Source organism: Hydra vulgaris, chromosome 04, assembly GCF_038396675.1.
Source record: "Hydra vulgaris chromosome 04, alternate assembly HydraT2T_AEP".
Taxonomy (NCBI): domain Eukaryota; kingdom Metazoa; phylum Cnidaria; class Hydrozoa; order Anthoathecata; family Hydridae; genus Hydra; species Hydra vulgaris.
In genome coordinates, this window is record NC_088923.1 from 33,277,501 (window position 1) to 33,289,604 (window position 12,104).

A 12,104-nucleotide genomic window follows, 5' to 3' on the forward strand; every position below is an offset into this window, starting at 1 on the left:
GATATTCTTCTTTAACTTTGTTTATAGATTCAAGATGACTTATGATAAATTCCATAGATTCTGTAGATCTTTGAGCTTCTAAAAACTTGTCTCTATTAAAAAATAAACAAAACAATAAAAAATCAATGAGTCAACAAGAAACATCAAAAAATTAAAGACATTAATAAAAATAATGATAAGCTGCAGAGAGAAAATATTAAAATAAGGATTAACGCAAAGTAAATGAGTTTTTTTAAATATCGCTTGATAAGGATAGTAACTCTTTAGCTCCTTGTCGGTAGACAATAAGCTGTAGCAGCAATTTGGTAATAAATTGTAAAACTAGTTCTGGCCAGAGTGTTTGTTGATATAATGCTTAAATTCATTTAGGTTACGAGAGCCAATTGCAGTTTGTGGGAGTAAATTCCATTGGTTGATTCTGTTAGGAAAGAAATTAAGCTTAGTAGAGATAGCTTGCATGTTGTTTTTGAGGTCTGAAGCATTAAAGAACTTTTTAAAGAGACATTGAAAGTGTCCTCGAGTTATTCGAACAGATGGATTGCCAATTTGTCGGTTAAGCCAATAAACATTTTCTAAGTTATTAATAAATTTAAAGTTGTAGATTAAATCACCTCGAATGTGTCTTTCATTTAGTGAGGTGAGGTGAAGAAATGATAATCTGGTTTTGCTGGATAACGCTCTTAGAGATGGAAACTGCTTTGGTGGCATGGTTTTGGACTTTTTCAAGTTTTTTGATCTTGCGTGCAGAAAGAGAATTCCATACAGGAGCAGCATACTCGAGGTGAGGTCTGACAAGAGATGTGTATAGTCTCTTCCAAACATGAGGGTTTTTTATACATAAAAGATTTCTTTTATCTATAAAATATTATCTATTATTATGATGTTATTTCAATGTGAGTGTCCCATTTGAGGTTGTGTGAAATGCAAATGCCAAGATCTCTTTCGTTGTAAGGGGAATCGAGAAGCTGCATCCCTTGCTGAGTCAAGATATAGTATTGGTGATTAGGATTTTTACTTTTGTTAAAACATATAATAAGGCACTTTTTGTAGTTAAGACGTAAGCGCCAGGTTTGAGTCCAATGTGATTTATATCCTTATGGAGCACCAACCTGAGAGTTGGTGAAAATAACTTTGCTGTCGTCGGCATGTAACTTTATTGGATTGCTAATAAGTTCAGGTAATGCCATTGATGTATAAGATGAATAGAAGAGGTCCTAGAACAGATCCTTGTTGGACACCACTGGTGACTGGTAACCAATCTAAAGTAGCAGAACCCATGACAACTTGTTGTGTTCTTTTAGAATGAAAAGAATTTATCCAATTAAGAAGCATACAAGAGATACCATAACCACAAAGTTTGTAAAGCATAAGATTATCAGGAGGTGTGTCAAATGCTTTTCATAATCTAGATATAAAGCATCTACACTATAGCCTCTTACCATTGAGTATGAGATCTGATCGACAGTTTTCAATAAATTTGTAACGCATGATTTATTTGGCACAAACCTGTGCTGATTTTGAGATAAAAGATTATTAGCACATAGATACTCAGTTAAACAATCTTTTACAATACGCAGCAGACAGAAGTTAAAGAAATGGGATTTTATAAATATATAAGTAATTGGCACATTTAGAGATGAAGAACATTTGTTGAGAACATGTGGGTAAATGCCATCTACACCTGCAGGTTTATGCATGTTAAGTTTTGAGAGTATCGATTATATGTAGTTCTCATTAAGTCTATTCTAGACTGACGTTTCATCAATCACAGAAAATGTGCGCTTCATGAATGCTGGCAGTGATTGACTTAAACTTAAAGGAGTAAAAACAGATGATAAGAATTTGTAAAGGATTGTAGCTATATGGCTTTGATCGGTTGTAATATTTTCATTTGACTCTTTTATAGATCTTCTTTGATTTTTAACTTTAAGTTTCATGTTTATGTATTGATATATAAGTTTCAGGTTTGTCTTGGCTTTTTCTGATTTAGATTTTTTATATTAAGCAACAAAATGAATAAGAGTTTGTTTTACTTTCTTGCAGCTATTGTTGTATTTTGTAGTGTTCAGACCCCAGTTTTGGTCTTGTTTCTATAATAAAGTTTATTTTTATTTTTTATTGCAGAGATGACTTCTTTTGTAATCCAAGGTTCGCGTAAAACAAAATGTGATTTAATTGCTGGTACTTGAAGATTACATCCCTCAATATAGATAGATTGAAATGCTTCATAGCATTCTTTAATATTTAAATTTCTAAAACAATTAACTTAGTTGACATCTTTAAAATGCATATTTAGTTTATCGAAGTTACTATTTTTAAAATCTTGTCAAATAAAGAAAACATATTTCTAGGAGGGTTTGAAGATTCTACAGTGAAATTCCAAGTTCGAATTAAATGAGCTTGTCCTTTTTTGGTGTAGTCAAGTTGAGAATGTCTTTCAAGAAAAAATGCGCATTGAATAGACTCAGATAAAATAAGATCTAGAGTGCTAGATGGGCCTAATATAGAGTTCAATTGAAAAGTATTAATATTGACATGCTGTGTTGAATGATTTAAATCAAATGTCTTAATAAATTCTTCAACTAGCAGGTTTGTGGTGGTTGCAGTGTTGTTAGACCATGTGGTATGGTCAAGGTTAAAATTACCTGTGATTAAAAGACCAGAGTACTGTTTTTTTCTACTAAACTCAATGCAAAATTTATAGAGGCTTTAATTTGGTTGTTTACAAGGTCATTGCTGAAAGGTGGATGGTATATACAATCAACTAAAATTATTTCAGTTCCAAGATTAACTGAGCACCAAACTTGTTAGTGCAAAAATATTATGTAAACTTTATCTTTATAAAATGTATGTTGTTTAATGTTGTTGTGGTTTTTTTTTATTTTTTTAATTAACAAATTAATTAAACAAAAAATTAATAAAACAAACTACAAAAGGTTTTAAACATATTTAACCCAACATATTATTTAAATAGTTGGAACATATTATTTAAATTAAAAAAAAAAAACTTTTTGTAAAAAAAACAACATAAATTTTGTGACTTTTTTTTCAAGATTTTCCACTTTTAAATACTTTGATGAAATTTGCCAAGATTAAAATTGAACATTATATGGCATAACATAACACTTTATACATGAATTATTTGAACTTCACAACTTAAGTTTAAAGTTTGTTTAAATAAATATAATTTTAACCTTTACATTATAAGCAAAAACAAAAATATAACTGTTGTCATTATTTTAAAGTTTATCCATTTTTATAATATTTGTTTATAATGCTCTAAATGTCCAGGAATATAAATTATACTTTCAAATAAAAATAAAAATTTATGTTTGATCATTTACAAAGATTTGCTCAATGAAAACTGCAAATGCCTGGTCTTTTTGACAAAATAAACTTTTCAAGCCATTTTTTATGCTTTTTTTTAGAATTAAGGAATAAAAGCTTCTATGCCTAACAAAAGACAACATCCCAAGGACCATCATGAAGACGATCTCAAAAAAAAAAAACTTAGCTTTAAGGTAGTAATAATATATAAGACTAAGAAATAAAATGAAAGGGTGAATCTGCCACCGAAAGGAGAACAAAGAGAACAACTGAGAACAAATTAGGATAAAGATAAAAATAAAATAAAGATTAGATAGAGACAAAATGTAAATCAAGAAGTGATAAGCGATTATTTTTGTTTTGAAAAGCATTTGTTTAATTTTTAGAAGATACTTATTTTATAAAGCTTTTTTATTTCTTCAATTGTTTTCAAATGTTTAACAACAGTTATACTGAAATGCCAAATGTGATGACAACTCTTTATAAGTTGTTTGAGGATTTGATTCAAATATTTTTTTCAGAACATCATTATCTAAAACAGGTTTATCTAAGACACTTCTAGACAGACAGGTAGATTTCAATCTTTCATGTTAATAAAGTTTAAATCGTTGAAATGAAATTGATCAAACCAATTCTTAACATTAATTTATACATTATTAAATAACTAATAATATTATTAATTTTGATAATCAATATTGTTATTCAAGAAAACATACAACTATATATAGTTTATTTCCAAGTTTTATTTCTAAATTTTGAAGCTTTTATCTGCTTGAAAAATGAAATTAAACTCTTCTCTGTTTAAAATAAAAGAAAACTTCTCAGTTTCAGGAGAAGTTTTTCACTTTTCAAACACTTTATTAGTTAAATTATTAAAACATGCAAAATGAAATTGATAGAATTAGTAAGGAGATTATTTCTAAAATTAAACTCTGATTTAAAAAACATTACACTTTAAATTAAATTAACACCTTAATCAGTGGAAAAACACTCAAAATGTTATTACTTGCTTTTAAAGATATATAAGATGAACACTTTTACAAATTCCACACTTTTGATATCAATAAATATCAATGATTTCATATGGTAGTATGTATTAATAAACTAATAACATACTACCAAAACACGAATGAATACTTTCACAAAACAAATGAATATTGATAGAAAGCATAAAAAGCTGATTTACCAAAGACAAATTTAGGTAAAAGCAGATGTTAAAACATAAGAGACTTCAGTCCAGCTTTATATGGCAAAAAAAGTGCTTTAATTTGCATCACTAATTACATAAAAAATGTTTGAATAATTTATAACAGAATACAAAAAGTTTGATCATTTATAGCAGCATAAATGAGTTCATTCATTTTTTTAATAATATACAACAACTTATTTTATTTTAGAGATTTGCTTATCTGCACTTAAACTTTTTCTTCATATTTTATGTTATTCCTGGCTAGCTAGTACCCTAAACATCTCAGCTTAAAATAATAATCCTATAACAAACTTTTTTGAAATCAAATCATAATATAAAACACAATTTAACATTCAATTTTCATTTTTCATTGGAAAGGTAGCATAAAAGACAAAATAATTCTATAAATAAAATATTAAAATAATTCTAAATATACAATAATAATTATAAAAATAATTCTATAAAATATACAATTCAATATTCAATTTTCATCATTTTTTTTATCAAAAAGGTAACATAAATATGCAATGCAAAATAAATTAAAAAAGTTCTCAAAATTTGAATTAAATTTTTTTTTTTTTTTTTTTTTTAATTCAAATCCAATTTAAATTCAGTTTTGTTTTATTAACCTAAAAAAAACTTATTTATAAACCCTTCTTTAAAATAAAAAAATTATTGAAGAAACAATAAACTTAGTAATAAATTAAAGCAAAATTACTTTTACCGAGTATACCATATAAAATATGTTAAACAACAAAAATATTTTATCTCTCTTAAATAAATTAACTCCAAAAAATTAAAGTACCTATCCTGGTCTTTGAAATTATTTTCTATTTGTCCTTTTAGCTGCCTTAAAAATTTGAGGATTCTCTTGGCAATTTCTTGACGCAAATCATTGGTAAGAGATATAACAGACAGCTCAGAAAAAAGAATGTTTTTACTAAATTCTATAATATCTGACAATTCAAGCTTGGGAAAAATTTTTTGGCAAGCCTCAAACCGATGGATCCAATCCAGCTATAAAAAAGTAGTAAATATTTTATAGAGTTGCAAAACATTTTAATAAATTAAAATGTTTTGCAACTCTATAACATCAAACCTCAACAAGATTTTAAAGTTATGTTACGTCTCAATTGGTTACAATTGGCAACAAGGTTACATTCTCTAATTTTTAATTAAATATTAAGTAAATAAACTTGATAATGCAGTAAATGATTGATTTACATGCATTATCAAGTTTATTTAGTAGACGTAACATAACATAACTAAATTTAGATTAGAAACTAAAATAGATCTCAAACAGATTTTGTTAACATTATGTTACATCTCCATAAGTCATACCTTAACCAGTAAAAAAAAATAGATGTAAGGTAACATAAAAAAATTTATATTTGTAACGTATTATAATTGTGTATAAAGTTTTAAATTACTATGTATCATTACGCCTTGATGGGTTACAGTAAAAAGGTTATAAAATAAAGAATCAGATTGCTTGTGGGTTAGTTTAACGTATTAATGCATTTACAATATTGTTAATAAATAATATTGTTAATAAAACAAATTTGTTAAATACCGTAACTCATTAATGAGTTATGGTATTCAACAATGCATTTGTTGAGACATTTGTAACTTTAAAATATTTAAAAACTTAAAATATTTAGAAAAAAAATTTTTTAATAAATATTTTTAGTTTAAAAATTCAATTCATGATCTTGCAACTAAATAATTGCGACTTTGCGAATTGAAATTTTTTTTTTGTGACAAATTTGTTATAAAAAAAATTAGAATTAACTTTTTGTGCACTGTTATAAGTTATTAAAAAACCATTATGGTTTTTTTATAACTTATAACAGTTCACTTTTAAAAACTAAAATGTAACTTAACTTTAAGAAATCTATATTTGAGATGCATTTTAATTACATCTCATATTTAGATTATATAACGTTACATTACATTTTATTTGGTTACAGTTTATAAATTTATAAGTTTAAAAAAAAAATCTTTTTTTAAATGAAACTCACAAGCAATCCAATTTAATTATATTATAACGGATTAATTTTTTTTAAATTTTAAAAGATTGAAGATAAAAAATATATAGCTAGATTAGATTGCTAGTGGGTTTGATTAAAAAAGTAACTTCTTTCAAGTCTTCTAAACGATGTTAATCGTGAATATATCCGTAGACGGCATATAAGTTTTCTTTGCAACTTTTTTGATTATAACTTAGATTTCAATACAGTAGAAAAACATTATTTTGAGGTACAGAAAACAATACACAGTTGATTTATGAACACTCCACTGCGTCTGTACTTATTTTAGACAGTCGATGTATGGACACTCCACTTGCGCTTGTCCCTATTAAATCAGTCGATGAGTGCACATTCATTTTAAATCAAATTCATTCATTAATGAAATATTAACTTAAATTTAATACATAACAATTTTGTTTTAGGAAATTTACTTGCATAAACTTTAAACAATTTAACTTAAACTTTTGTCAAAAGGTTAATATAAAAGATAAATGGAGCGGATCCGGTTTTTTCCTTGTTTGCTTAATAATTAGAATCATTTTGGCTTGCATGTTAACACAACTCACATTAGATTAAACATTTTTCAGTGGACTACTTCACCATGCACATTTTCGAATTAGAAATTTAGTCACTTTGCACATTTTCCAAGTTAAAACTAACTACTTTATTTGTCTTTTATCACCTACAAATCTTATATATTTTATATTAACTGGTTATTTGTACATACGCAACAATCACTATGCTTTAGTGTTCGAGATGAAAGGTAATTTCTTTTCTATTTCTTAGTATGTGTGGCATGTGAGTGTGTTTTTTTAAATAAACACACTCACATGCCACACATACTCTAGAGAACTAATCTTTAAGTATCCCAGAGCTCGAGGCTATATTTCTCAATACATATAAAACAAGTTTAAAACACCTCCTAGTTAATGAGTTTGATTATTCAGTATTATTTCCATACATAGAATACAAGTTTTAAACACATCTTATAAGAGGTCTTTTAAACTCATAAACTAATTAGTTTATGAGTTTGTTTTAACAGTATTATTTCCATCGATTTTATAAATATTTTCATCTATACCCATAAATACATGTTTTTAGTGTTTCCATTTTACCATTTTATCTTTTCTTGTATGTATACCAATTATATGTTTAGGTTTTAAACTTGTCTCTTGTGCTAATTCTGTGTAATTTTTTCTTAGAAGTATATTAGTGTTTAATTTTAATGGGATAATGATATGGTATTTGGCCCTGAGTTATGCCCCCTTTTAGTGTTGCAACATAAATGAGGCGTAACTTAGAAGTGGGTTACTTATGCTAATTTTGGTGATAAGACTCCAATGGGAGTTTTAGAAGTTGGTGTATTAAACATTCGAAATGTCAATAAACTAGAGTAGAGACCCCCTCAAAAGGGTCAACACTATAACCATTTCCTGATGAGAATCTGGTATATTGACGTTTTGAATGTTCTAATTTTTTAAGGTTAAATTAATTGTTCAATTTCTGTTTGAAGTTTATATACTGCTTTTGTTTTGGTTTTTTGTTACTTTGTTTTTGTTTATCAATTATTTCCAAATTTTTTGTGTAATTTTAACTAACTCTTACTCAAATATAATCTTTGCTCATTCTTCCCTGAGGCTAAAATCTTCAGTGTTATATTTATAAAATTTATAAAGGAACACATTTTTCCAAATCTTTAACTAAAGTTCCTATTAATTTAGTTTATTGTATTATTTTGCTCCAATTTTGCATACTTGTAATACTTAAATTATCTTAATAACATTAGTAAACTAACAATTTGTTTTTTATTTATTTATTTACGCGCTGTGATTCCAATTACTATTTTTGTGTTAAACCATTAAATATGAAAATTTAAAAATGGGTAATTTTTTTATATAACATACAAAATATTAGTTAATTAACTTTGGCAAATTTATTATACATTTATATTTTAATTAAGTTTGCTGACAATTCTATAGCCGTTGCTTTACATTTGTGGCTAGAATCAGGTGAAGTGGACCAAAACGGTGTCCACATGGTCGCATTTCCCGATTTGAAATATACAAAAACACGATATCATTGAAGAATAAATTGTCAGCACTAACAACATGGGAAACTGTTCCATGCAAAGTTTTATCTTTTAGAATCTCTCAAAAATATTTATAAACAAAGAAAACATACTCAAACTGGAAACTTACTTTTAACAGAGTATGAAAATGGACAAACTCGCAGGCAACCTCTGTACCTTTCAGACAAGGAATACAAAACAAATGACAAAAAAAAAGTCAAAATTGAATTATAAAGAAAACGAAGGTGGCTTAGCATCACCACTAACTGCACCAACAACACTGAAAACACAACTTCTTCATTTACTTCCAACTACAACAGCACCATTATTTTCAGCATCATCACAACCTTCTTTGTTTTTATCACAAAGTCCACCTCATCCAACACTGCTACTGATTGAAACTTCTTCCACATATTTTGGAACATCTGCGTCAGTTCAAACATGCTTTAAAGGTTGACAAAAAACTCCAAGTTTGAAGGATAATGAAATTAAGGAATTCAATTCGCCAATTTCAAATGCAATTATGTGTTGCAAGTTTTTATGATAATTTGTTAGTTAGCATTAACCACAATAGCTATTTTTTCCTAATCTGTTATTGCATATAATAAAGTAATCCCTAAATTTAATATGATTTTATTTTATTATTGTAGTGTGGTTTCAAGAAATATTCACCAGCCTCATTTGTATTGAGGACACCCAAAAAGCCCTCATGGGCATGGTGGTCAGTCTAAGCAACACCAAATCTGCTATCAACGCACCTTTAAAATCTAGCACAACAGCAGACAAACTGGATAGCCACATGACTTATTGGCTGGAATTAAATGATTGTGAATGTCAATCCTTGGTAATTTTAATTTAAAATAATCTTTATTTAAAGCTTTATTTAATAGTTCTGGCTAAATGTATGGAATTAGTTTTTTCTATTTCCAATTTAAACTAATATTGGGCACATGTATTTAAATTGAAGATTACTTCTTTTTCCAATGTCACACTTGCATCACAAAATCTATCTAGCAAGCTTGCTAATATGTTGTTGGCCCTGGCACCCAGCTCAGTTTTGTCTTTATATAGCCGGGATGGGAAAAGAGGAAAAAGCAGTATTAGGCCAAGTATTCTTCTGATCATAATAGGTAAAAGTGATTGATTTCTATAAGTATAACCTGCCCATGCTGTATCTTTTTAATTATTTTGTCAAAAAAAGTTATACTGTTGTGCTAATGTGATTTCAATAATTGTATAATTGTGTATATAATTTATTTTTATATTTTATAGTTTCTATTCTTTTACAGATATAGATTTTATTTTTATATTTTATAGATTCTCTGCAACTATAATCGCAAAAACGCATTAATGCCCATAAGGTGGCAGAGGTGCTCTGGGATCAATTAAATTGAATGCTAATGCATGCAAAACATACAGCAGTAAAGGCAGAAGCTAGGCTAATAGATATACCTAGTCGGGCACCAAATAAGGCTAAAATACTTGCACCGGAATCTATTGACAATGATAATTGTGATAAAAAGTTTTTTGATGATATTTACAATGATGATATTTTGTTTAACATAGACAGTAATTAGATGAAAAATGTACACAGATTATATTATTACTATGTTATTTATTTTCTTTGTTAAAATAAATTTCTGAAATTGTCTGGTCGTCATCAATAAATTTTATATGAAATTTGATATATATTTATATATATATATACACACATATATTGTCGGGTGTGATCGACCCTCTTTTGTTTCCAAATTCTCTTTATTTCACACAAGTTTTATATGTAAAATCTATAAAACTTTTATTTGCTATTCTAATCTGTTTTTTATTTTCAAAAACAACCCCCTCTAAAAATTTTTATGTTACGGGTCTGAATATATATGTACATAACTCATTAATGACTCGATTTTAATGTTCATTACAATATTGAAATTACAATTACCTTATAATATTTTGTATATATAAAAATTATTAAATTTTTATTTATAATAAGCAAAATACTTCTTGTGTTTTTATTAACCCACATACAAAAATGTGTATATAATATTAACTCTCAAATTCTAAATCAGATAATCACTTATTTTAACTCGAGTACAGTAAGTTTTTGGTTACAATTAGTTATTTTTAAGGATTGGTTCTAATGTGTGTAGTGTTACTGTTTTCCTAACATCTATGCATTTGTTTATCGCTTTCACTCTAAACAAAGTTTATCCTTCTAGCATTAAACATTATGCTTCAAGGATAAACTATGATTAGAATATAAACAATAAGTGAAATACCCATATATGTGTATGTAAATATTTAAATATAGATATACGCATATATAAATAAACTATTTATTCAAAAAGTCGCAATATCAGAATGTCACTGCACATGACAATGTTACACCTCATTAGGCCAAAATGTTACGTATCAATATGTTGAATGTTACACCTCGTTTACATAAAAATAACGGACATTTTGCACATAACGTTACATTACAATGTTACGAATCATTAAGTAAAATGTTATGTTTCGGTCCAATAAAAATAACAGACATTTTGTATGTAACGTAACAAGTCTCATTTACGTTACAATATGTGACATTTAAAATGTTATAGAGGAAAGTAGACATGCTGCACAAATTGAACAGTTGCACACTTTTAAATGTTGTAACAAATGTTAATTCTTTTGATACATTAATTCCATCATACCTTATCTAGATTTTTTGTGGTCCAAAATTCATTCTTTGCATACTCTAAAAAAACTTTGTTTGGAGAGAGAGTAGTACCATCAACCTGTTTACAAATAAATATCATACATACATATATCATAAATAATATCATACATACATATTTGGTTATTATATTTAAATATATAAGAAGTAACACTCTACAATATATAATAGAAATCTCAAACTACTTTATTTATAACATTTATTTTATGTTTTTGTGCAATTCATTTAAATTTTAAATCAAGTCATCCTTGTTTAATATTTCTATGGTAGACATAAAAATAAAAAAAATTTTACATAAATATTTTATTCATTTCAAAATGTACAAACAATTTTCTTTTTTAATTTTATAACCGTTTTTTTTTAATATTATGTTAACTTTTACACACCTGAACTATTTTAGCAGCGATCTTAGAAAGAAGATGCACATTATTTTCTTTAACATGATGCTTAATAACATCAAGAGGAGATCCACTGTGAACAAGATTCCTATAGTTGATTGCTAAACCAGCAGCTTTTATTTTCTTTAACAACTTGACATGATCATTAAGGGTTAAATTTCCCTAAAATTTTAATTTTTGGTTTATTATAATCCAAAAACAAATTTAAATACAAACAACCACATAAACTGCAACAACAAACTTAACAAAAAATTAAAACAAATTTAAACACAAACCAACACATAAACCACAATATCGAACTTGACAATAGAAAAAAAAAAAAAAAGTTCATAAACCACAACACAGACTGAAATAAAAACGAGAACAAAATTTTTAAATA

General features: G+C 26.9%; 1 protein-coding gene across 1 annotated transcript in view; it reads right to left on the reverse strand.

Moving 5' to 3' along the window:
• LOC100215633 (NBAS subunit of NRZ tethering complex) overlaps positions 1-12,104 on the reverse strand; it is a 142,019-nt gene that overhangs the window by 11,291 nt on the left and 118,624 nt on the right. The window contains exons 43-46 of the mRNA XM_065796126.1: positions 11,714-11,887; positions 11,305-11,388; positions 5,322-5,533; positions 1-92 (exon numbers count right to left, since the gene is read on the reverse strand). The exon at positions 1-92 is cut by the window's left edge and continues 17 nt beyond it. Of these exons, the coding sequence (XP_065652198.1) occupies positions 1-92; positions 5,322-5,533; positions 11,305-11,388; positions 11,714-11,887 (562 nt within the window). The remainder of the gene's footprint in view (positions 93-5,321; positions 5,534-11,304; positions 11,389-11,713; positions 11,888-12,104) is intronic.